This window comes from Sphaerodactylus townsendi, linkage group LG11, assembly GCF_021028975.2.
Source record: "Sphaerodactylus townsendi isolate TG3544 linkage group LG11, MPM_Stown_v2.3, whole genome shotgun sequence".
NCBI classification, from domain to species: domain Eukaryota; kingdom Metazoa; phylum Chordata; class Lepidosauria; order Squamata; family Sphaerodactylidae; genus Sphaerodactylus; species Sphaerodactylus townsendi.
In genome coordinates this window covers 71,016,364-71,040,999 of record NC_059435.1, presented here as the reverse complement: position 1 = coordinate 71,040,999, position 24,636 = coordinate 71,016,364, and the positions used below count along the sequence as shown (strand labels likewise).

Below are 24,636 nucleotides of genomic sequence, written 5' to 3'. Positions count from 1 at the left end.
ATCACACCAAGGTTTGTTTTGCATAATAAAATGATCTGCAAGAATCTGTGAGGAAGGAGAGGCTACCGGCAACTGCAAGATAGCCGGCATTCAGTGGGGAATTGGTAGAAGACGTTTTAACACAACCAAGAATAACGTGTGGGTGTTTCTCTTCCCACCCCTTGCAAAGGGAAGGTTGAGCGCACTCTCTAGAACTCATATGGCACTTTCATTACATACTTTTAAAGCTTGTTAAAGAAACCACAGGGTTGTGTCGGTTGTTAAGAGAAGAACAAAGGCAACTGCTGTAACAAGTCCAGTTTAGAAATTGCATCAACAACACCACAAGAAGGGGGTCATGTACTTAGAAGCAACAGAACTATTACAGTAATTAAAAGACCGCACATCTTTCCCCGCCATCCACATTGACGAAGATATATCACCGTCGGTATATTTGACTCTTTAATCGTTCTGTTTCATTTCAGCCCCCAAAAAGCTTGACAGCACCCCTCTTTCCAGCATCCTCTTTTCAACATCAATCACAAAGATGAAGTCATGTATGTTTTCATCAAGCGTTAGAATATCCCTAAGTGAAGTTTGTACAGTTTGGGACCTGCCAAACCCAATGAAGTCTGCCAGCACGTGTGGGGGTCTTGAAAACACCCCCCCCCTTTCATTAAATTAAATTACTTAATTAATTCAGCCAATCTCCAGCCAGTTCTGAATACACTAAATTCACTCCACGTGCCAAATTGAAGTCCTGAACTGATCCCTCCAAAAAGTCAATCCTGAAAATGTAGTTTCATCCCAATGTTGGAACACAGTAGAAAGAGGGAAGGCTGGCCTTTGCCTGATAATTTAGAAGCATCTTTTTTTTTTTTAACCTCTAATGAAGCTATGGACCAGGAAAGGCCAATTAGAATGCAAATTTACATTCTGACATACTGTCAGGAGTCATGAACTCCTGGTTAATCAGAAAAAGACCTTGGCCTGCAGTTATCACCCATAAACATTTGATAGGGCGGAATATCCTGAGATTCATCATCCTCAATTCTACCTGCATTTAAGATATTTTCTTGAAATTCATCCTTCGTGTGCATGGATTTTCTTCTGGAGATTGAGGACTGGAGTGAAAGAGGCGAAGGTCCTCATAGCTGCTTTAATGTTCCAAAGCAACCACGGCTTTGGATGTTCCAAAGAAGTTACTGAAGGGGAATTGCAAGTGACCTCAGCTTCTCAATGCTTTTGAATCGCGCCTGAAATGAAGGAGATGCCGATTTCCCCAGGACATGAATGGAATGTGTTTTGGGGAGGGGCGGGGTGGGAAGGGAAGGCATCTTTTGTCCTTTTGGACCGGGTCTGGAAGTATTCAGAGGAGTGCTTCTCTGGGACCTTTTTAAAAAGACCTAGCATGACTATAATGGTATCATCAACTGGGACCCCTAGCTTAAAAGTAATTCATGCATGCACCCTCAGCAAAGTAACTCTGTCTTGGGGTTTGCAGCACTATGATCAGGGGACTTCTGCATCCCAGGGTTTCTTTCACACACAGCCAGACTTGGTTTAAGGATGCCCATTTTACATGAGAAGTGGGGAAACTGACAGAGTTATTACTTTCCACCTTTTAAAACCAGGAAATAAAAAATAAGGTCAAGCCCCCTGGTGCAAAAGAAGGTAAATATTTTTTATTATTCAGTTAAATTTCCAAAATTCTTGCATTTCTTCCTCCAGTGGCTATTTGCTATTGATTTTTTTAACTCTTTTGGGGAAATCACCGCAAGGCTAACAGAATCCCCTGAAGAAGCTTCTTGGTGAATCAGAGGGAATTTTGGAGATTTAACTGAGTAATAAAAATATGTTTACCTTGTTCTTCACCATTGGTTTTGGCCTTCTTTTTAAAAATCTCCTGTGACTGGTATAATCCTTTTATTTCACCCTCAAAAGAACCATGCAAATGGCTGTTGTGGGTTTTCCAGGCTGTGCAGCTGTGGTCTGGCACCAACAGCCAGTTGATTCCCGCTGTGAATGCCTTTGACAAACCATGCCAATCTTCCGTCTTCAACCAAATTTGTAAAAGTTAGTTTGTTCCTTTTCCTTCATCTGTCTTGAAACTCCACCCGCCCACCCACCCACCCCTTTCTTCCCTTTTGGGTAAGAAAAGCTAAAGACAGAGAAAATAAGGATGCAACGTTCTGTATAAACATGCATGATTAATAATAGCCATTTATATATTAACTTTTAAAAGGCAATTTCCAAGAACAATTCTTTTAAAAATGGTTGGCCATGTTGGCTAAATGGAACCTTCATATTTAGAGGCAGTTCACCTTTGAATACCAATGGGTAGTGGAGGGATAAACGACAAAGAAAGGCTTCCCAGGGGCATCAGGCTGGCCACTGTGTGAAATGGGAGGCTGGATTGGATGCACCCTTAAGCTGATCCGGCTTGCTGCTTACTTTGCTACAATCATGAAGGGTATAATTCGCTATATTCAAGAGTAGCTTGTTTAAGCCATTTAGCAAGTTGATGTCTGATTTAGAACAATTATTTTCCAATCAGCCTGGTAGCTAATAAGGTGACATGGCACACCCTCTGTTTTCGCTTCCTGAAGCCGACCCATTTTCATGATATCAGAACTTCTGCTGTCCTCCTCTAGTGAACGGAGCAGTGCTTCCCAACGGCACCTGACTGGGGCACCACCCGGGTCATGCTCTACTTGTGAGTTCACTATTCATTCCAAGGAACTCTGTGTCAAGGAAGAAATCTGACATTCGTTGTTTTGTTGGGACACATTTATCGGGGCTGTGGCTGTTGGTTGACACGAATGGTGCCAAAATTTACTCCTAGACAAAGGAGGGCGTGAGTCGCTCGCATCTCTTTGGAATGGTTTCTTTTGAACATCAAAAGCGATTCCCTGCTGCCTTCTGAAGGCAAAAGGTAGCTTGTTCAGGAACATCTAATCCAGAGGTATCCAACTCTGGCCCTTCAGATGTTCATGGACTACAGTTCCCATCAGCCCCTGCTGCCGTGGCCACCCCTGATCAAATCCAACACAACCAGCCCCACTGCACAGGCTCTAACTTTTCTGCATGTTACTGAATGGTGCGCCCACTCAGATGCAAATCTCCAAGACTTGGGCCTGCCTCCTGACGTCATGGCCATGCTCCCTCCCAATGCGATGTTCTTCACTATAAAATCTAGACTTTTTGAATTAGAACATCAGGAATTGACGGCTGATGCAAAAAAATTCTGTTCTCCCCTCTCCCTTGGCGTCCCATACAGCCGCCTAGGTGTGGCCAGATGTTTGTTCGCTCTTTCCAACCCGGAGCACCAATGTGCCATCACTTTGGCCGCTTTGAGTGATGAAAGAGGCTCCAAAACACCCCATAGCGAACGTTTTTGCAGCTGCGTGCTGAAAACTGCAGAAACTGTACATTATGTTCTGTATTACTGCCCCCTTCGTAACAGGGCCAGAACAAAGTTCCTCTCAACCTTAATGTTGGGCTTAAAATGCTGAACAGATGAGCAGAAGACCGTTTATCTTTTAAACAACAAATCCAGGGATGCTTTGGAGCAAACAGCCAGGTTTTTATGCACGGTTATACACAAACGATCTTAATCTTGCTCTGCGTTTTATCTTTTAATTTTTGTATTGACTTTAAATCTTTTTAACTTATGCCATTAAAGGTTATCTAAAAACAACCACCACCAACCTGTGATCTCCTCTCTCCTTCCCCAATAATATCCCCTTTTTATGTTTGTCAAGAAACTCTCGGCAATTCTATATTACAGACTACTACATCCTAATGCCAGGAGGCCATATGAGGGGAAGGCTTTGGGCTAAATCCAGCAGGCCTCGACTTCTGTTCTTATCTACTCCAGAAGAGTCCAACCTCAGTTGGCAGAATTACTTTGGAGTGGAGGTGCTGGCCTTTGCATGTTTCTTAGAGGATTCTTTTTAATCGGCATTAACCGTGGATAATTTTATCAATCAAAGGGATGACGGAGTTTCAACAAAACAAAATGGGAAGAAAGATAAAAGGAATCCTTGACGGGTTACAAAAGATTCCTTTGTTCTGCTTTGCCGGAAAAACGTGCTGAAATCTGTCAACAAAAACAACTTTCTTTTGTAGATTGATGTTGTACTCAGGGGACAAGAGAAAGATTTCAAGAGAAAATGATGTGTCGATCTTTTACTAAAACTGCTTGTGCCCCCGCTGCCCCCACAAATAACAGAATAGAAACAGCCTTCAAAAACTAGAGAGAATAATGCCCAGGGAACCTTCTACAGGCAATTATTCTAAAACCGTTTACACGTATTTACAATGATGCTTTATAAAACAAAACAAAACGGTAGAACTTCCTAAAAGATTTTGGAATTGTTTTTTTTTCTTTTCCTTCTTTTTTTTTTAAAAAACCTCCCTTGTCAAAAAAGCCAACTTACATTAAAATATACGTACCACGAGACAACACAACTAACAAAATATATAATAAAACTCATACAAGTAGAAAATTCTGAGGTATTTCTGGTTTGAGGTGGTCTGTGGTCGTGAAGTTTTCCCGCAACTTTTTAAAAATAAGTTCGAACCTCGGAAGCCACGTAATGCGTTATGTGTGTTCTATTTTTTTTTCCTTTAAAAAACCATTGCATGTTTTGCAAGTTAAAAAAATATTTAAATGTTGAAATCGGCAGCATTAGGAACATTCACTGACTAGAGCGAGTTTATGGCATAAGAGAATTAATGGTATTTTGGAATATGTACCACTGTGAGGACAAAAGAGTTGGGTGACAGAGTTCAGAGAAAGAAGAATTTTTGTAAATACTGAATTTCAGCGGAGGCTGTAGTCATAGGCAATATTTAACCCACGGCCAACAGTGAGACTTACTTCTGAGTAAACATACAAAAGTTCAGGCTGTGATGATTATCAGACAGGTAAACTCCATTACAAATACGAACAACTTGGAAACGAGTTTCAAACCAGTTTAAGGATCACTGCTTCCAATAAAGAACTGCGGGACATGCAGGGTTGTTTTTCTGGGGGCGGGGGGGGGACCAATCCATTGTTTTCTTACTAGAAATTCTTAGCCCTTCTATGCATCCTGGAGTTATTCATAAACAGCTAAACAGGGAGCCTTTGTTGTCAACAGAATTCCACCAGAGACAAACCTTGACAACGTTTACTTGGAAGTAAGTCTCTCTGATTTCAGTGGGGACCAATAAGAATGGAAACATGCCTCAGGTGGCCAGTTCTCCTGCACGTGAATAATTCTTCTGTTAATCCTTAAGATCTGTAATGTATTTTTTTTAAAAAAAGCTTCCAGTCGCCAAAGTTTTGCTTGGCTGTCTTCTTTCTTTTGGAAAAGCAGGACTCGGGCAGGAGTTCTGGCCCGGGACCTTTTCCTCTAATCATCACGTTGCAAGACATCCGCAGGCCTTTGATTTATACCTCCTGCATAAAATGCAAGCAGAATGCAATTTTGCACAATTTGGGACCCAACAAAATGGATGCGGTCATGCCCTTTCGCCCTTTCCTGCAATTTTTCCAATACTAGACAAGCCCGAAACCGGAAGTGTGGCATTGGAAAACCTGGGCAAAAGGGCATGAAAGTTACACCCTTCTGCATCTATTTGAACTCAATGGGCTTTTGAAGGGTGCACATTTGCGTAGGATGGTGCTTTTAAATGCATTTTTTAAAAGATCCTCGGCATGCAATGCATCAAACCAGATAAGACGCTGGGAGATATGAAACTCCAGGTATTTTGTTAATGTTAAGTTGCAGCTGAGGGGAGACACCCGCCCTCCCCAATTCATCCTGGGAAGCAGCACATTGAGGGAAGGAGGTTTAATTTGCACTCTTTTAGTATCTTGCCTGGTTTGACCGCGAATAAAAGAGTTTCCTTTTTTATGAAACAAACACCGAAGCCTGAGAAATCAGCAAAAGGACTTCTTTTCTGTCTGTGATTCTCTGTGACCCAACTTTCTCTGTACACGGCAGCAGTGCGATGCTCTGCCTCAAAACTGGCTCTCCCTCTCATTAACGGTTTACCTGAGAAGTAGCTCCATAGCAGATGTTTCTCCAGATGCTGCAAAAGTCCAACGTCTCTTTCTCCCCCGCCCCATATACTAAACTTTTCCCTTTCGATTCTACCATCAAAGAATCAACATTCTCTTCTCAGTTTCTCCCCCTCCCCCCGTGTTACAACACCCGTTAGACCCGTAAAAGACACATCTGCTTTGCTTTTTTTTTTCAAGCTCACTGTCGACAATAGAAAAGAATTTTAAAAAATGAAAAGGAAAGGTTTCAGGGCGAAAAAAGTTCCTTTCTGAAGTGTAATCTTATGTAACAGTCTTAAGTTTCCTCCGAATTTTGCAACATGTCTTGTAGAAGGGGAGGTGGTATCCTGGATATCACAGATGCTCTGGGGTTTTTTATTTAAAAAAAAAAAGACACACTGGGAAGAGAGAAAACCCAGAAAACAGAATCAAAAAGGAAACAAAGCGAGTCTGTTGAGGTTTTGAGGTACCTGCATCAGGCCTGCATTCACTAGTCGGCACCCGAATGCTTGCTGAGATGTCCTCATTTTTGTCTTTTATCCCCTCTTTTTAATACAGTAGAACAATGTGCTGGTAAAATTGATCCGATCAAAAAAAAAAACCTCCAACAATAATAATAATAACAACAACAATAATAATAACAACAGCAATAGTAAAAAGTCAAGATTAAAATAGCAGCTGCATTCGTGTGTGTGTGGTTTAACTTTTTTTAAAAAAAAAATCCACTGAGTCTGGAAAGACACCAAAAAAAAAAAAATTAAGTGAACCAGGATCTAGATACTTGACTCTTTGGGCAGCAGGTCCATGTTGGTGACGGAGGTCACGATGGAAACGAGGCAGTCCGAGGTAGTGCCATTTACCAATTTGCGTATTTGAGAAATCCGCTCCTCCACACAACCTGCTGAGAGGCGCGCCTCAGCGTCGTGGTCCCAGCATTCTTCTACGGTGACACAAAGTTGCGCCAGACCCTGATCGAGGTAAAGGAGAAGGAAACAGAGGTAAGCCCCTACTGGAACCCATTTCTCTTCCCTCTTTGATGTAGCTGCCAATCTCAGAAACTGGCAACAGGAAAGGATTAATCGCCCCCAAATGTCTAAGCTCTGTGGCTCTCAGTTTAGTCACAATTCTTCGGAACTCTCTCAGCCCCACTTACCTCGCAAGGCGTCTGTTGTGGGGAGAGGAGGGGAAAGGAGCTTGAAAGCCACCTTGAGTCTCCGTACAGGAGAGAAAGGTGGGATATACATCCAAACTCCTCTTCTTCTTTAACCAACTGCCCTCCCTTCTGCATGGCTACTGTTTTTTGTTGAAAAAAATAGGCAAAAGATCTAGTCACCAGTCTCCTGATGTTTTGAGCCTGGCCGCTGCTCCATCTATAACAGTGGTGGCGAACCTATGGCATGGGTGCCAGAGGTGGCACTCAGAGCCGTCTCTGTGGGCACATGCGCACAGGGTTTGTCATGTGGGGGGGAATTCCCCCACACATCTAGGCTGGCCTGGGCCACTGGACTTGATGTGCGTGTACCTCAGCGAGCGGGGAGGACTTGGCTGGCGGGCCCGGTGCCTGTGCTCCAGGTGGCTGCTGCCCGGGTTGGGGGGGGGGGGCAGAGGTGGCAGAGATGCTAGAGAGATGCAGAGCAGTGCATGTGGGACTTGCTGAAGGCTACAGCAGGCTGGCCCCTGCTCGAGGGGGTTATTCAGGTTAAATTGCCGCATTGGCACTTTGCAATAAATAAATGGGTTTGGGGTTGGAATTTGGGCACTTGGTCTTGAAAAGGTTCGCCATCACTGATCTATAAACTCATCGAAGGAACAAAAGTCTGTTTTTCTAACGAGCCAGAGGATTCCCTGGGATGGACACAAAAGCTAGTTTTCAGAAAACTGATTGCAGTTTGTCCACACTGGATCGGAGTTTTTAGAACTGATTTGCCATTTTAAACAGAAAAAGAGAAATACTGATGCCTGCAAAACCTGTTTCTCTCCTTCTTGCCAGTGCCCTCTGAATAGCTGTCCAGAGCCACAGCAAAAGGAAGAGTAGAAATAAATTCAAAATGGAGTTTTATTTATCCTTCAAGGCAGTACCTTTTTAGAAAAACTGATGCAGATTTTTACTTTGGGAATGGACTTCTAAGGGGACATCTACTTGTGTTGCATCATACTTCTGAACCCAACTGGTAGTAGGTTCGCCATGTTGCCCACTTTGGCCACTGGCCTCTCCAATGTGCAGCAGGGACAAAAAAAGTGAGGGGGGAGTATGGCCAATGCCACTCTCGGGTGAAAACCTGGCAGTGAGATCACTGATTCAGACAACGCTCCAGGAATTTCCCTCTTTCTATAGTTTTTATTATAGAGACTGGGGAATTCCTAGAGTGCTGCACAACACAGCGATGTGACTTTCAGGTTCTCACCCAGAGGTGATGTCGCATGATACCATTTTTGTCCGTTTTCCCCACCCTCCCTCTGACGGCCAGAAAAAGACTAGCACTCTTAGCTGGCGGAGAAGAGGTTAATGGTAAAGAGCGTACAGGATGCTTAAGCCAGTGTTCTTTGAATGCGGGACGTATTTTCTTGTGAACCACCACCTCCTGGAGGTCCTCGAGGGACGGATGCTGACCGATCTCTTCTTCAAACGGCAGCATATACTCATCCACTGGACCTGAGTAAGCACAAACAAGGGGGAACGTCACTTGATAATGGAAATCCATGGAACATGACAAAGAACTGCTCTGGTTCTCATAAGAACATAAGAACAAGCCAGCTGGATCAGACCAGAGTCCATCTAGTCCAGCTCTCTGCTCCTCGCGGTGGCCCACCAGGTGCCTTTGGGAGCTCACGTGCAGGAGGTGAAAGCAATGGCCTTAAGAACATAAAGAGCCTGCTGGATCAGACCAGAGTCCATCTAGTCCAGCTCTCTGCTCCTCGCGGTGGCCCACCAGGTGCCTTTGGGAGCTCACATGCAGGAGGTGAAAGCAATGGCCTTAAGAACATAAAGAGCCTGCTGGATCAGACCAGAGTCCATCTAGTCCAGTTCTCTGCTACTCGCGGTGGCCCACCAGGTGCCTTTGGGAGCTCACAGGCAGGAGGTGAAAGCAAGGGCCTTAAGAACATAAAGAGCCTGCTGGATCAGACCAGAGTCCATCTAGTCCAGTTCTCTGCTACTCGCGGTGGCCCACCAGGTGCCTTTGGGAGCTCACGTGCAGGAGGTGAAAGCAATGGCCTTAAGAACATAAAGAGCCTGCTGGATCAGACCAGAGTCCATCTAGTCCAGCTCTCTGCTACTCGCAGTGGCCCACCAGGTGCCTTTGGGAGCTCACATGCAGGAGGTGAAAGCAATGGCCTTAAGAACATAAAGAGCCTGCTGGATCAGACCAGAGTCCATCTAGTCCAGCTCTCTGCTCCTCGCAGTGGCCCACCAGGTGCCTTTGGGAGCTCACATGCAGGAGGTGAAAGCAATGGCCTTAAGAACATAAAGAGCCTGCTGGATCAGACCAGAGTCCATCTAGTCCAGCTCTCTGCTACTCGCAGTGGCCCACCAGGTGCCTTTGGGAGCTCACATGCAGGAGGTGAAAGCAATGGCCTTAAGAACATAAAGAGCCTGCTGGATCAGACCAGAGTCCATCTAGTCCAGCTCTCTGCTACTCGCAGTGGCCCACCAGGTGCCTTTGGGAGCTCACATGCAGGAGGTGAAAGCAATGGCCTTAAGAACATAAAGAGCCTGCTGGATCAGACCAGAGTCCATCTAGTCCAGCTCTCTGCTCCTCGCGGTGGCCCACCAGGTGCCTTTGGGAGCTCACGTGCAGGAGGTGAAAGCAATGGCCTTAAGAACATAAAGAGCCTGCTGGATCAGACCAGAGTCCATCTAGTCCAGCACTCTGCTGCTTGCAGTGGCCCACCAGGTGCCTTTGGGAGCTCACGTGCAGGATGGGAAAGCAAGGGCCTTCTGCGGCTGTTGCTCCCGAGCACCTGGACTGTTAAGGCATTTGCAATCTCAGATCAAGAAGGATCAGGATTGGTAGCCATAAATCGACTTCTCCTCCATAAATCTGTCCAAGCCCCTTTTAAAGCTATCCAGGTTAGTGGCCGTCACCACCTCCTGAGGCAGCATATTCCAAACGCCAATCCCACGTTGCGTGAAGAAGTGTTTCCTTTTATTAGTCCTAATTCTTCCCCCCAGCATTTTCAACGGATGCCCCCTGGTTCTAGTATTGTGAGAAAGAGAGAAAAATTTCTCTCTGTCAACATTTTCTACCCCATGCATAATTTTATAGACTTCAATCATATCCCCCCTCAGACGTCTCCTCTCCAAACTAAAGAGTCCCAAACGCTGCAGCCTCTCCTCATAAGGAAGGTGCTCCAGTCCCTCAATCATCCTCATTGCCCTTCTCTGCACTTTTCTATCTCCTCGATATCCTTTTTGAGATGTGGCGACCAGAACTGGACACAGTACTCCAAGTGCGGTTGCACCACTGCTTTATATAAGGGCATGACAATCTTTGCAGTTTTATTATCAATTCTCAACACTGCGTGACAGTGAATCACACAGTTCACACTGTAATCAATACTGGGAGTTAGCAAAGTGCTGAGACAAAGAGAATGAGCTACCATCTGGAAGGTCTCTGGTTCTAATCTCGGCAATGAACTCACCTGGTGTCCCTAAGCAAGTATCTCCCTCCCTCACAACTCTGCTGTGCCAATTCTGCTTGCCTGGATCCAGGTTTTACTCAAAATACCACCTCGCAGATTACTTAAATCAGTGTATACACATCCTTGATCTTTTTCAATGATGACCTTCCACCCACTACTTTCTAAGCCTTTGCAAGAAGTCCTACTTGAACACCTATTAATCGGAATTAGCAGGGTTTCTCACAAAATTAGACAGGATGCCAGCAGCACCTTAAAAACTATGTTCTGTCTCAGAAAGAGATGTTAGCATGGTCAGTTGAGGAGCAGAGATTCAGAAAATTGCATGCTTCCATATCAGAATATGGTTCTGAACAAACATGAGAATTATCATTCTTTTTTATGTGCCACCTTTGTCAAAACCATTATTTTGTGCATTATTGAAGAAGAAGAAGAAGAAGAAGAAGAGGAGGAGGAGGAGGAGGAGGAGGAGGAGGAGGAGTGATGTTTGGATTTATACCCCACCTTTCTTTCCTGTAAGGAGACTCAAGGGGGCTTACAAGTTCCTTTCCCTTTCTGTCCCCCTAACAGAGACCTTGTGAGGCAGGTGGGGCTGAGAGAGTTCCTAAGAACTATCCCAAGGTCACCCAACAGTAATGAAGGAGTGTGGAAACACATCTGGTTCACCAGATAACTCTCTGTCACTCAGGTGGAGGAGTGGGGAATCAAACCCAGTTCTCCAGATTAGAATCCACCTGCTCTAAACCACTACGCCACGCTGGCTCTCATGGTACTTTGATACTTTAAACATGGTACTTGGATACAAGAGCATGTATAGGCACAAAGACCCAAGCAGAGCAAAGAAGGTCTGGCATGTTGAGTTCTGTGTTGGGGGAACATACAACCCTACTAAAATCTTTTTCTGAGACAGACTATAACCACGTTTACTTCACCATCAGCTTTCTCCCAGTTAGCGAACTAAGGTCCTACTCTGCTATAGAAGTGCTACAAACATGGCTTTGTTTTAGAAGAGCACACCCATCCCTGAAGACTACCAACAGTAGAATTGCTCCTGACACTGGGGCACAGCAGAGATCACAAGACTTACCATCAGCTGCTCGACACCTGGAGACCAGTTCCCACAAAACTAGCCCCATGGCATACATGTCTATTCTTAGGAAGGCATCTCTCTGGAAGTTTATCGCCCCCTCTAATACCTCAGGAGCCATGTATCTTCTTGTTCCCACCTGAGACAAAAAAGAAAAATCTGCTTTTGACACTGGAAGGCAACAGAAGGAGAATCACGGCTATCTATGTTTGAGTCCAGTAGTATCCCAGAGAACAGTAAGATTTTCAGCGCAGCTATAGTCAAAGTTCCCTTCGCCTGCTTTTTAAATTTTATAGCTTTCTTGTATTTTTACTTGTAGTTTCCACTGCCTGCGTAGCATAGGGTATGTATCTACTATCCAGACTAATCTGTGAACTGTAAATTGAGATGGCCCAGGCTAGTCTAATCTTGTCCGATCTCAGAAACTAGGCAGGGTTGGTCCTGACTAGTACTTGGATGGAGGACTGCCAAGGAATGCTAGGATTGTTGTGCAGAGAAAGGCAATGGCAAACCACCTCTGTCAGTCTCTTGTCTGGAAAACCCTGTGGGGTTGCCATCAGTCTGCTGTGACTTGCTAGCACTTTGCACTCCCAAACTCAAAGTAAAGTCATATGTGTTATATGTGGTCTCTTCCAACTCTATGGTTCTATAAACAATTAGCATCCTTTAATGACACAACCGTATTCAGTCTTGGTAGTAAAACAAGCAGGTAAGACCGGTTTTCCTGCCCTCCCTACCCTCGGTATATGCCAAGTGGGTATTCTAAGCCTGCCCAGCTAGACTTCGCCAAGCTGAAGGCTACCAGCGGCCACATGGTGTGTTCTTCCAGATCCCTGACTGGACAACTCCATGGGTTTGCACTTATTGGCAGGAGGAAAACCTCCAAAATGGTAGGCTGCCACATATGGGCTGATGAACATCATTCAGCTTATGCCAGTGGTGGCGAACCTATGGCACTCCAGATGTTCATGGACTACAATTCCCACCAGCCTTGGGGGGGGTGGGGGGGGGTGGTGGTGGGGTGGGGGGGGTGTGGTGGGGGGGGGGGGGGTGGGGGTGGGGGGGGGGGGGGGGGGGGGGGGTGGGAGGGGGTAGGGGGGGGTGGGGGGGGGGTGGGGGTGCGTGGTGGGTGTGGGGGGTGTGGGGGGGGGGGGGGTGTGGGGGGGGGGGGGTGGGGGGGGGGGGGGGTGGGGGGTGGGGGGGGTGGGGGGGGGGGGGGGTGGGGGGGGGGGGGGGGGGGGGGGGGGGGGGGTGGGGGGGGGGGGGGGTGGGGGGGGGGGGGGGTGGGGGGGGGGGGGGGTGGGGGGGGGGGGGGGTGGGGGGGGGGGGGGGTGGGGGGGGGGGGGGGTGGGGGGGGGGGGGGGTGGGGGGGGGGGGGGGTGGGGGGGGGGGGGGGTGGGGGGGGGGGGGGGTGGGGGGGGGGGGGGGTGGGGGGGGGGGGGGGTGGGGGGGGGGGGGGGTGGGGGGGGGGGGGGGTGGGGGGGGGGGGGGGTGGGGGGGGGGGGGGGTGGGGGGGGGGGGGGGTGGGGGGGGGGGGGGGTGGGGGGGGGGGGGGGTGGGGGGGGGGGGGGGTGGGGGGGGGGGGGGGTGGGGGGGGGGGGGGGTGGGGGGGGGGGGGGGTGGGGGGGGGGGGGGGTGGGGGGGGGGGGGGGTGGGGGGGGGGGGGGGTGGGGGGGGGGGGGGGTGGGGGGGGGGGGGGGTGGGGGGGGGGGGGGGTGGGGGGGGGGGGGGGTGGGGGGGGGGGGGGGTGGGGGGGGGGGGGGGTGGGGGGGGGGGGGGGTGGGGGGGGGGGGGGGTGGGGGGGGGGGGGGGTGGGGGGGGGGGGGGGTGGGGGGGGGGGGGGGTGGGGGGGGGGGGGGGTGGGGGGGGGGGGGGGTGGGGGGGGGGGGGGGTGGGGGGGGGGGGGGGTGGGGGGGGGGGGGGGTGGGGGGGGGGGGGGGTGGGGGGGGGGGGGGGTGGGGGGGGGGGGGGGTGGGGGGGGGGGGGGGTGGGGGGGGGGGGGGGTGGGGGGGGGGGGGGGTGGGGGGGGGGGGGGGTGGGGGGGGGGGGGGGTGGGGGGGGGGGGGGGTGGGGGGGGGGGGGGGTGGGGGGGGGGGGGGGTGGGGGGGGGGGGGGGTGGGGGGGGGGGGGGGTGGGGGGGGGGGGGGGTGGGGGGGGGGGGGGGTGGGGGGGGGGGGGGGTGGGGGGGGGGGGGGGTGGGGGGGGGGGGGGGTGGGGGGGGGGGGGGGTGGGGGGGGGGGGGGGTGGGGGGGGGGGGGGGTGGGGGGGGGGGGGGGTGGGGGGGGGGGGGGGTGGGGGGGGGGGGGGGTGGGGGGGGGGGGGGGTGGGGGGGGGGGGGGGTGGGGGGGGGGGGGGGTGGGGGGGGGGGGGGGTGGGGGGGGGGGGGGGTGGGGGGGGGGGGGGGTGGGGGGGGGGGGGGGTGGGGGGGGGGGGGGGTGGGGGGGGGGGGGGGTGGGGGGGGGGGGGGGTGGGGGGGGGGGGGGGTGGGGGGGGGGGGGGGTGGGGGGGGGGGGGGGTGGGGGGGGGGGGGGGTGGGGGGGGGGGGGGGTGGGGGGGGGGGGGGGTGGGGGGGGGGGGGGGTGGGGGGGGGGGGGGGTGGGGGGGGGGGGGGGTGGGGGGGGGGGGGGGTGGGGGGGGGGGGGGGTGGGGGGGGGGGGGGGTGGGGGGGGGGGGGGGTGGGGGGGGGGGGGGGTGGGGGGGGGGGGGGGTGGGGGGGGGGGGGGGTGGGGGGGGGGGGGGGTGGGGGGGGGGGGGGGTGGGGGGGGGGGGGGGTGGGGGGGGGGGGGGGTGGGGGGGGGGGGGGGTGGGGGGGGGGGGGGGTGGGGGGGGGGGGGGGTGGGGGGGGGGGGGGGTGGGGGGGGGGGGGGGTGGGGGGGGGGGGGGGTGGGGGGGGGGGGGGGTGGGGGGGGGGGGGGGTGGGGGGGGGGGGGGGTGGGGGGGGGGGGGGGTGGGGGGGGGGGGGGGTGGGGGGGGGGGGGGGTGGGGGGGGGGGGGGGTGGGGGGGGGGGGGGGTGGGGGGGGGGGGGGGTGGGGGGGGGGGGGGGTGGGGGGGGGGGGGGGTGGGGGGGGGGGGGGGTGGGGGGGGGGGGGGGTGGGGGGGGGGGGGGGTGGGGGGGGGGGGGGGTGGGGGGGGGGGGGGGTGGGGGGGGGGGGGGGTGGGGGGGGGGGGGGGTGGGGGGGGGGGGGGGTGGGGGGGGGGGGGGGTGGGGGGGGGGGGGGGTGGGGGGGGGGGGGGGTGGGGGGGGGGGGGGGTGGGGGGGGGGGGGGGTGGGGGGGGGGGGGGGTGGGGGGGGGGGGGGGTGGGGGGGGGGGGGGGTGGGGGGGGGGGGGGGTGGGGGGGGGGGGGGGTGGGGGGGGGGGGGGGTGGGGGGGGGGGGGGGTGGGGGGGGGGGGGGGTGGGGGGGGGGGGGGGTGGGGGGGGGGGGGGGTGGGGGGGGGGGGGGGTGGGGGGGGGGGGGGGTGGGGGGGGGGGGGGGTGGGGGGGGGGGGGGGTGGGGGGGGGGGGGGGTGGGGGGGGGGGGGGGTGGGGGGGGGGGGGGGTGGGGGGGGGGGGGGGTGGGGGGGGGGGGGGGTGGGGGGGGGGGGGGGTGGGGGGGGGGGGGGGTGGGGGGGGGGGGGGGTGGGGGGGGGGGGGGGTGGGGGGGGGGGGGGGTGGGGGGGGGGGGGGGTGGGGGGGGGGGGGGGTGGGGGGGGGGGGTGTGGGGGGGGGGGGGGGGGGGGGGTGGGGTTGGTGGGGGGGGTGGGGGTGGGGGGTGGGGGGGGGGGGGGGGGGGTGGGGGTGGTGGGGGGGGGGGGGGGGGGGGGGGTGGTTGGGGGGGGGGGGGGGGGGGGGGGGGGGGGGGGGTGGTGGGGGGGTGGTTGTTGGTGGGGGTGGGGGTGGGGGGGGGGGGGTGGGGGGGGGTGGGGGGGTTGGTGTGTGTGGGGGGGGGGTGGGGGGGGGGGGGTGGGGGGGGGGTGGGGGGGGGGGGGTGGTGGGGGGGGGGGGGGGGGGTGGGGGGGGGGGGGGGGGGGGGGCGTGTCCCCAGGCCTCGGCGACGTGCCGGACAGCCACAGACACGGCAGGTCGACCGGGCGACAGCGCTCCGCGGATGCCGTCTTCCCAGCTGTTTCTGGGACCGTTCGTGCGAACGGTCCCTGGGGGGTTGGGTCAACGTCGTATACGCCGACCCAACCCCCATTGTCGCCGTGCGGAAACAGCCCTTGTGAGGTAGGTGGGGCTGAGAGAGTTCTGAGAGAACTGTGACTCGCCCAAGGTCACCCAGCGGGAATCTAGGAGCGTGGAAACACATCTGGTTCACCAGATAAGCCTCTGCCACTCAGGGGGAGGAGTGGGGAATCAAACCCGGTTCTCCAGATTAGAATCCACCTGCTCTTAACCACTACACCACGCCGGCAGTCAAGCATTCTGTGCAGGGGGCAAGCAACCCATGAATGCCTGAAGATGCCAACTGGCCATGCTGGCAGGGGCTGGTGAGAATCGAAGCCCATGAACATCTGGAGGGCCAGAGTTGGACACCCCTTCCTTAGACACTGCCTATCAACATCACTGATGTCTCCTCTGACTGGCGACAGCTCTCCAGGATCTAGATCAGAGCCCTTCTACATTGACTGCTATGTCGCCAAAGAGGACACATTCCTAAGAGGTAACAGACATGCTAGTCTTGTGGCCTCTTAAAGACTAAGAAATTCAGCTATGGCACACACTTTTGTGTGATATATGTGGGGTTCCAGCGCACAGGAGGTTATGCCATAGTCAACCTGTTGCTCACTAAAGGTACTGCAAGGCTCCTACCTCAGCCTCTACAGCAGTGTTTCCCAACTTTTTTGATGTCGTGGTACCTTTGACCTCGCTCTTCATATCTCAGGGTACCCTTGAAGTTCAGTTGAATTTTTTTGCATTTTTTTAGGGTTTTTTCCATTTTTGGCCTGTAGGTGGGGGGAGGGGCAATCAGGGGGAGGGGAGGGAAAACCAGCGTCGACAGCCGCGTTGTTTGCCTAAATTTGGCATGGATTGGGGGATTTAAAGGGAGAGCTCCCTTTAAATCTACCCCCACCCCAATCCACACACCGGACTTAGGGCAACAAAACAATGTTGTTTTTCATCGTTGTTTAAAGGGAGCCCATGAAGTTTCCATCACTCTCTCAAAATCCATTTTAAGATTCCGGTGTGGGGAGGCAGGCGGTAGCATAGGCTCATGGTACCCCTGGGACGTAAGTTCGAGGAAATTCTGTGGGTACCATCACTGAACCTCTGGTTGGGAATCGTTCGCTCTATTATAAATGGATGATCTTAGAAAGCATCCAGTGCTGAGAAGATCATGAGAGGGAGGGTAGGAAAAGGTGAGTCGACGCTCAGCTCTTGTGGCTTTTTCATACATGCCCAGGATAATGCCAGTTGCCACTCTGGGGTCAGGAAGGTCGGATGGCCCCAGGACCCTGGAGTACTTTTTGCCTTCCTCTGAGCATAGAGCACAGGTCCATGGGGGAGTGGGGACAGAAGGTAACTGTGAATTCCTACATTGTGCAGGGGACTTTCTCAAAGAAGGGACAGAAGGGATATAACTCGGGCCCTTTGTCTGGTTCTGAGGCCAGAGTCTGAAATGCTACAAAGGGCTTTTTCACAGCTTCTGCTAAAACTCTTGTTTGGGGGGTGGGGGAGAAGCACAGAAGGTGCGGATGCTGCTAAAATTGTTCTAAACATGGTCCCCTGTCCTTATACATAATTGCCTAAGGGATGGAATGTCCGACGACGAACCCCAAGCCAATCAGTGTGCAGGACTCACAACATTCCCGGCCCACCTTCCCCCACCAGGAACCTCCCCCGCCCATAACAATATGGGCTGCTCTCCTGGAGAGTCATTCATTTCCATCCACCCCCTTCTTGAGTCCATTTTATTTTAATTTAAAATGGGCTTTAGCGCTAGTTAAAAACTAGTTGCTGACCAGCAACCTGGAATGCAGGGACAGATTATGACTTTTAGAGGCCTTAAGCACTGAAAAGATTAAGGTACCCCCATATACTGTATACGTAATTCAAAATAAAAGCAATAGTACACTGTAATGTTACATATATTCTGATAAACGTAATTATTTGTATGAAACAAAATGTATGTTATTCCATTGTTTTCTTGCCTCGAAGATGCACAGCATTTTAACTTACACAAATCAAAGATGCAAAATAATGTTGCTTACTTATAACTTTATACTACAAAAAATTTTCTCCTGAATTTTTAAAAGTGCATAGTCTTTGATCATATCCCCAAAATTAATCTGGCATAACAAATCTGCTTCGACACGTAACAGAGATAAGGTAGAAAACAACTCCGCGGGGCCCTCTTTACTTGAGGCCTTAAACACATGTTTATTTTGCTTAATGGTTAATCCAGGGCTGGTAGAATGTCTCTGATATCTAAACGGCAGACAGGAAGTGATTCTTCCTGTACAGGAGAAAGGGTCGCCCACTCACCTGTATGGGAAAGATTTTCACTGCTACGTAATCATTCATCAGCTGAGCCTTCCAGACGCAGCCAAAGCGCCCCCTGGCTTTGATCTCCAGCAACTGCAAAGGCTTCAGTCCAACCAATGGAGAAGGGGGTGGAAGGCCCGGGTCCTAGGAAAGAGGCATCACTTAACAGGATGCAAATGACAGCTTTGACACAAATTTGTTTTCACTCCATGGATGGCCAACAGGCAATCTATGGGATGGCTCTGGCCTCATGGGCCTCAGGGCAAAGATTCTCTCTACTCCATCCCCACCAAGTTGACCCAAGCCAATCAGCTGCAAAACATGACACTTAGAATCACAGAATCATAGGGCTGCTCTCTGCATCGCCATGCTGATATGGGGTGCGTCTGCTGTGAACGCATTTAACACACACACACTTGGGACCGCTTCACACGGACAGTCCTGTGTAATCTAGGGGAAGACGTGTACAGCCTATGCTGAGGTTGGGATTGTTCTTCCTAACGCTCTCTGCATCACTTCCGACCTTCCGGCGCACTGCTCCAGGGCTAGGGACACTTCAGTCCCCAAGTGGCTGCGCGACAGCTCTGGAGTCTCTAGGGGAGGGGCGTGTCCCCTGGCTCCAAGTAAGTAAATACTGAAGGTCGGAGGGACGGTAAGGCGTTCGGGAAAGGGGGGGGAATGGCACCTTCCAGCTGCTGCCGTTGGAAGCCGCTATTTCCGAAAAACGTTCGGAAACAGCGGCTTTGCAATGCTCGGGGGTTGTGAGGCCACCGCAGCTGCATCGAACCCCTCCCCAGGGATGCTGTTTTTAGCGTCTGTGGGACGCTGTATTCCGCCCGTGAGGAAACAGCCCTAGAGTTAGAAGGGACCATGCAAGCAACCTAGTTGAACCCCTTGCTCAATGCGGGATCACCCTAAAGCATCCCTGAGAAGTGTTTGTCCAGATGCTGTTTGAAGGCTGCCCGCGAGGAGGAGCTCACAGCCCCTCTGGGCAGCCAATTCCACTGCTGAACTACTCTCACTGTTCAACCGGTACCTTTTGCCTGTAATTTATACCCCCATTATTGTGAGTCCGAACTCATGGTGGACTTCAGATTAGTCTGCAGTTTTAATCCGTAGCACCTCTGTTATGGAAAACTAATGAGTAAACTATGGTCTGGATCCTACGAATGAGTGCTGTCTACGCCAGTGCAAATCCTCCACCGTTCTTGTGGTTGGCTCTGCCTCTTGTGGAACCCATTCTGTGGTTGCACCCACCATCCAGTGTCAGAATTTTAAAGGTGCCCGCTAGCCGAAAAAATTGGGGACCCCTGCTTTACACATTGAATAATATTGTTAAGATATCTGCAAACTAGTCTTTGACCACACAGTCACCTTTACAACTCTGATCCAATGCAGCATCTAATGTATGACCTTGAACCAAAACAAACACCCCCGGGGAGCTGTGTTTCAAGTCTCCCTGCATCTATCCTAGCACTGAAGAGCGCATCTAAATACAATGCACGAAGTGCCCCAATACTCCCACGTTATGAGTGTTCCTACTAGAAAGTTTAACCTTGATTTTTTTTCCCCATATACATACACATATACGTCGACTACAATTCAGATCAGCAACTTCGTCACTGTATCCATCGATACACTGCAAAAGCCGGCTTTGTTTTGTTTTGTTTTTGTAAAGGCCGCATTAAGGACCTTACTGTTTTCTCCAAAGTGTATTTCAATATTTAAAGACAAAAGCAATGGCTTTTTTCCCCCCTTCTCTGAATTTCAATTAGAATAATATATGGTAAAATGCCAAGCTGACTAAAAGCATTACTTAGGAAAGCAAAATCAGCCTAATGCACTTCTGTGAAAACAAAACACAAGCAGGGGAATTCGGCAACCTTTGTACCCCGTTCCCAGCAGCCACGGAAGTTTCTAGAGGCAATGTTCCATAAGATATTCTCGGGGGCTTTCTGGTACTTCTCTCTTCCTCCCTTAAATTTTTTCCATTTTTCACAATACTTGTGGAAACGTGCAGAAAACCATTACGGAATAGGAGAACAGTCACCGTATTGTCAAAGGCATTCGGAATCACTGGGGTGTTGTGGGGTTTCCGAATGGTAGCATTTTCTCCTGACGTTTCGCCTGCATTTGTGGCTGGCATCCTCTGAAGATGCCTGCCACAAATGCAGGCGAAACGTCGGGAGAAAATGCTACTGGAACATGGCCATTCGGTCCGGAAACCCCACAACACCCCAGAACGGTCATCGTTGACAGCACCCACACGTTTTCAGCATCGGCAAGTCTAGATTCCTTTGGGAAGCTCAAAGGCAGTCCTTCCTTAGCAATTAGCATTTAGTACTCAGGAGGCTTTAAGAGCAAAGCCATCATGACTAGCCCTGGTAGATCACTTTACTACAAATCTCTTTAATCAGTTTTGATATACCCCCTACTCCTGGGCTGCATCAACAGAAGTGTCTAGATCAGGGGTCTTCAAACTATGGCCCTCCAGATGTTCATAGACTATAATTCCCATGAGCCCTACCACTTGGGCATGCTGGCAGAGGCTGATGGGAATTGTAGTCCATGAACATCTGGAGGGCCATAGTTTGAAGACCCCTGGTCTAGATCGAGGGTTGTTAATAGTACCACTCTTTTCTGAATTGGTCAGACCACATCTGTGTCCATTTCTGGGTGTCACAATTCCAGAAGGATACCGACAAGCTGGAACTGGTCCAGAGGAGGGCAACAAAAATGGCAAAAGGTCTGGAATTCATGCCCTATGAGGAGCAGCTAAGGGAGCTGGGTATGTTTAGTCTGGAGAAGAGAAGGTTAAAGGGTGACATTATAGCCATGTTTAGATATTTGAAGGGATGTTATGTTGAAGAGGGAGCAAGTTTGTTTTCCGCTGCCTCAGAGACTAGGACAAGAAGGAATGGATTCAGTACAGGAAAAGAGATTCCATCTAAACATTAGGAAGAACTTCCTGACTGTCAGGGCTGTTCGACAGTGGAATCCACTACCTCGGAATGTGGTGGAGTCTCCTTTGGAGGTTTTCAAACAGAGGTTGGATGGCCATCTGTCAGGAGTGCTTTGATTGTGTGTTCCTGAATGGAAGGGGGTTGGATTGGATAGTCCTCGTGGTCTTTTCCAACTCTGTGATTCTGTTCATGTTCGTGATGGTTCGAGGTTATTCACAACACTTTCAACTAATATAATGTTTAGAGCCCTATGGGGTATGGGACCAGCATACCTGAAGGACCGCCTACTCCCTTATGCTACCTGACTACTACAATAATCTTCTAAAGCCTTTCACTGAATGCCCTTGCCTTCTGAGATTAGGCGGGTGGGAACCCAGGAGAGGCCTTCTCAGTGGTGGCACCCAAATGCTGGAACTCTCTTCCCAAGGAGATGTGTCTGTCCCCTTCTGTTGCCATCTTCTGCCAGTCATCTTCCACTGGCATGAAGACCTTTTTTTGTTTCATCTGGCAATCCCTCCACCTCACTCAGTGCTTCAATTGATACTTTAATACCACGGTGGCAAACCTTTTGGCACTCCAGATGTTATGGACTACAATTCCCATCAGCTCCTGCCAGCACAGCAGGTGCAGCAGTGGCATAGGAGGTTAAGAGCTCGTGTATCTAATCTGGAGGAACCGGGTTTGATTCCCAGCTCTGCCACCTGAGCTGTGGAGGCTTATCTGGGGAATTCAGATTAGCCTGTACACTCCCACACACGCCAGCTGGGTGATCTTGGCCTAGTCACAGCTTCTCGGAGCTCTCTCAGCCCCACCTGCCTCAAAGGGAGTTTGTTGTGAGGGGGGAAGGGCAAGGAGATTGTCAGCCCCTTTGAGTCTCCTGCAGGAGAGAAAGGGGGGATATAAATCCAAACTCTTCTTCTTCTTCTTCACAGCCAATTGGTCATGCTGGCAGGGGCTGATGGGAAGTGTAGTCCATAACATCTGGAGTGCCAAAGGTTCGCCACCACTGCTTTACTATGTATATTAGCTCTGGTTTTAATTGAGTGTTTTTGTTGGTTTTAATTGTTTTTATTTCGCATGTTCTGATTTTTGTGAATCCACGTTCCCTTGACCCACGGCTCTCAAAATGCAAGGCACTCTGCGGGCAGGACAACTGGTGCAGGAGGCAACACTGCTTTATCGATTCCCCCGCTTCTCACATACCTCACTGATGTCGACGTGGCCGTAGGGGGGCTTGCGGTGCCGATACATCCAGAAGGCCAGCAGTATGGCGATGGAGAGAGCAATGATCGGAAGCAGAGAGTAGACCATGATGTTGAGCAGTGATGGGGTCGGTGGGGGTGGTTCATACACCACTGAAAGGAGAAGCAACAGTAAAAGTGGTGAGCAGGTGGATGCTCCTTCCCAAGATGGTGACCAAGAAGGGAGTCTCCAGCTTCGCCCTCTTATACATTAGCCTCTACTACTGTTTTCAGACTATTTAAAGTTTTTTATCAAACACTTTAAAGAGGATTAATTAAAGATAATTAATTACATGCCGAGTAAGACCAAAAGACTATCGCTGTCTAAAAGAACCAGAGGCGTACAGCCTGGCTCCACACATTTTGGTCATGTGGGGGGTGGGCGCCCCCTCCACACGACCAAATGGTGTGAACACCACCAAGCCCTGCCCCCACGCCACCCTGCAGGCCGGCTCAGGAGCGGGGCTCAGCAGCGGTCAGCCGAACCTCGCCCTCCCAACCTTTGGGCAAAAGCTGGTCTGCAGGGAATCTGGGGGCGGGGCCGAGTGCGGGATGTTGGAAGCATCGACACGAGTGTAGGAGCAGGCAAACCTATCCAGTTGCCCAGATTACAGTCCATCACTCTTAACCATCTGGACTCAGCGAACTGTGCTTTGGCTTCCTACTGTACGAAGCGATGCTGAAATTCCCGGCAGCTGCCTTGCTGTGCTGGTTCTTCTCCCTTCCTCCGTGTCAGTTGGCATTTTGATACCCTGTTTCCCCCAATATAAGACATCCCCGAAAAATAAGACACAGTAGAGGTTTTGCTGAAGTGTGAAATATAAGGCATCCCCTGAAAGTAAGACATAGCAAAGTTTTTGTTTGGAAGCATGCCCGGCGAACAGAACACAGAAGAATAAGACATCCCCTGAAACTAAGACATAGCCCATCTTTGGGAGCAAAAATTAACATAAGACACTGTCTTATATTCGGGGAAACACGGTACTAGCCAATTGAGATATTTAGCTCAATCTGCAGAAAGCAGACCACAGTATTTTCTTCCCACAAATATTCTGATTGTGGTGATCCTCCCCTAGCAATCGAGGAAGGAAAGGAATTTCTTTCTTTCTTTGTGGGAAGCCGCTGCACAATAGTTTCATTTGCACTACTGGGATGGGGCGGGGGGGCGGGGGGCGGGGGAGGAATCTAGCTGTGTTCTGTAACAAACAGACAAACCTAACTTTGCAAAACTTTTCAAACTTCAGAACCTGAAGAACACCCTTGTTCTAATGAGTTTTTCTGTATCCCGGCACCCCGCCTAGGAATTCAAGGTTAGCAGAACACAAAAGCTTTTGTTCGTGACAAATGCAAGCCTCACCTTCCGGACCTGTAACTTCAGGTAAGTGAGTGAACTTCTCATTACAATAGTTCCCTTCGCAGCAGCAGAAAAACACTTGTGGACTCTCTTCAGTGGCCACACACTCCTGCCTGCAGCACAAAAGAAACAGGAATATAAAAATATATCAGCCAGTTCATACATTATCCTTGCAACAGAAGTCGAAACCAGAGCACAACGGAATTGTCTTTTCTGTTTATCACCTGGCTTCTGTTGTGTGTCGCTGAACCACACCATCTTTTGTTACGAGAGGCTTCAGAGGCAGAACAGTCTCCGCATGCAATCTCAAGAGCCCTTTTAAGTTTACAGAAGGGCAAGTTATATAGCTAGTAATATACAAGTTCCATATAGCTCTAATATACTCGGGCTTCACTCACTTGTACCCACGCTTTGTCTTTAAAGAAAGAAAATGGAGAGGTAAGAAATGTTCCAGCCAACCATCAATGAAACCACACATTTATGCCATGCTGTAGCTGAAAACCCTGAAATATTTGTGGCTCTCATGTTTTCCCTCATACGGAGAAAAGGGAGCCGTGAATCTATCTTCCGTTAGAGCATTTTCCAAGGCCAGGTGAGAAAAGTGTCATTTAGAGGAAGAGTTTGGATTTAAATCCCCTTTTATCTCCTGTAAGGAGGCTCAACGGGTCTTACAAATCCCTCTCCTTTCCTCTTCCCATAACAGATACCTTGGAAGGTATATTGGGCTGAGAGAGTTCTGAGCAAACTGTGACTAGCCCAGGGGTAGGGAACCTTTAACACTCAAAGAGCCATTTGGACCCGTTTTCCATGGGAAAAGAAACACTTGGAGCCGCAAATAATTTTTGACATTTAA

At 51.8% G+C, this 24,636-nt stretch overlaps 1 protein-coding gene across 1 annotated transcript in view; it reads right to left on the bottom strand.

Annotated features, from left to right (window-relative positions):
- Window positions 1-285: 285 nt before the first annotated feature.
- ACVR2B (activin A receptor type 2B) overlaps window positions 286-24,636 on the bottom strand; it is a 168,288-nt gene continuing 143,937 nt past the window's right edge. Inside the window, exons 4-9 of the mRNA XM_048510500.1 lie at window positions 23,787-23,896; window positions 22,392-22,543; window positions 18,226-18,369; window positions 11,760-11,898; window positions 8,557-8,687; window positions 286-7,002 (exon numbers count right to left, since the gene is read on the bottom strand). Of these exons, the coding sequence (XP_048366457.1) occupies window positions 6,808-7,002; window positions 8,557-8,687; window positions 11,760-11,898; window positions 18,226-18,369; window positions 22,392-22,543; window positions 23,787-23,896 (871 nt within the window). The 3' untranslated portion in view covers window positions 286-6,807. The remainder of the gene's footprint in view (window positions 7,003-8,556; window positions 8,688-11,759; window positions 11,899-18,225; window positions 18,370-22,391; window positions 22,544-23,786; window positions 23,897-24,636) is intronic.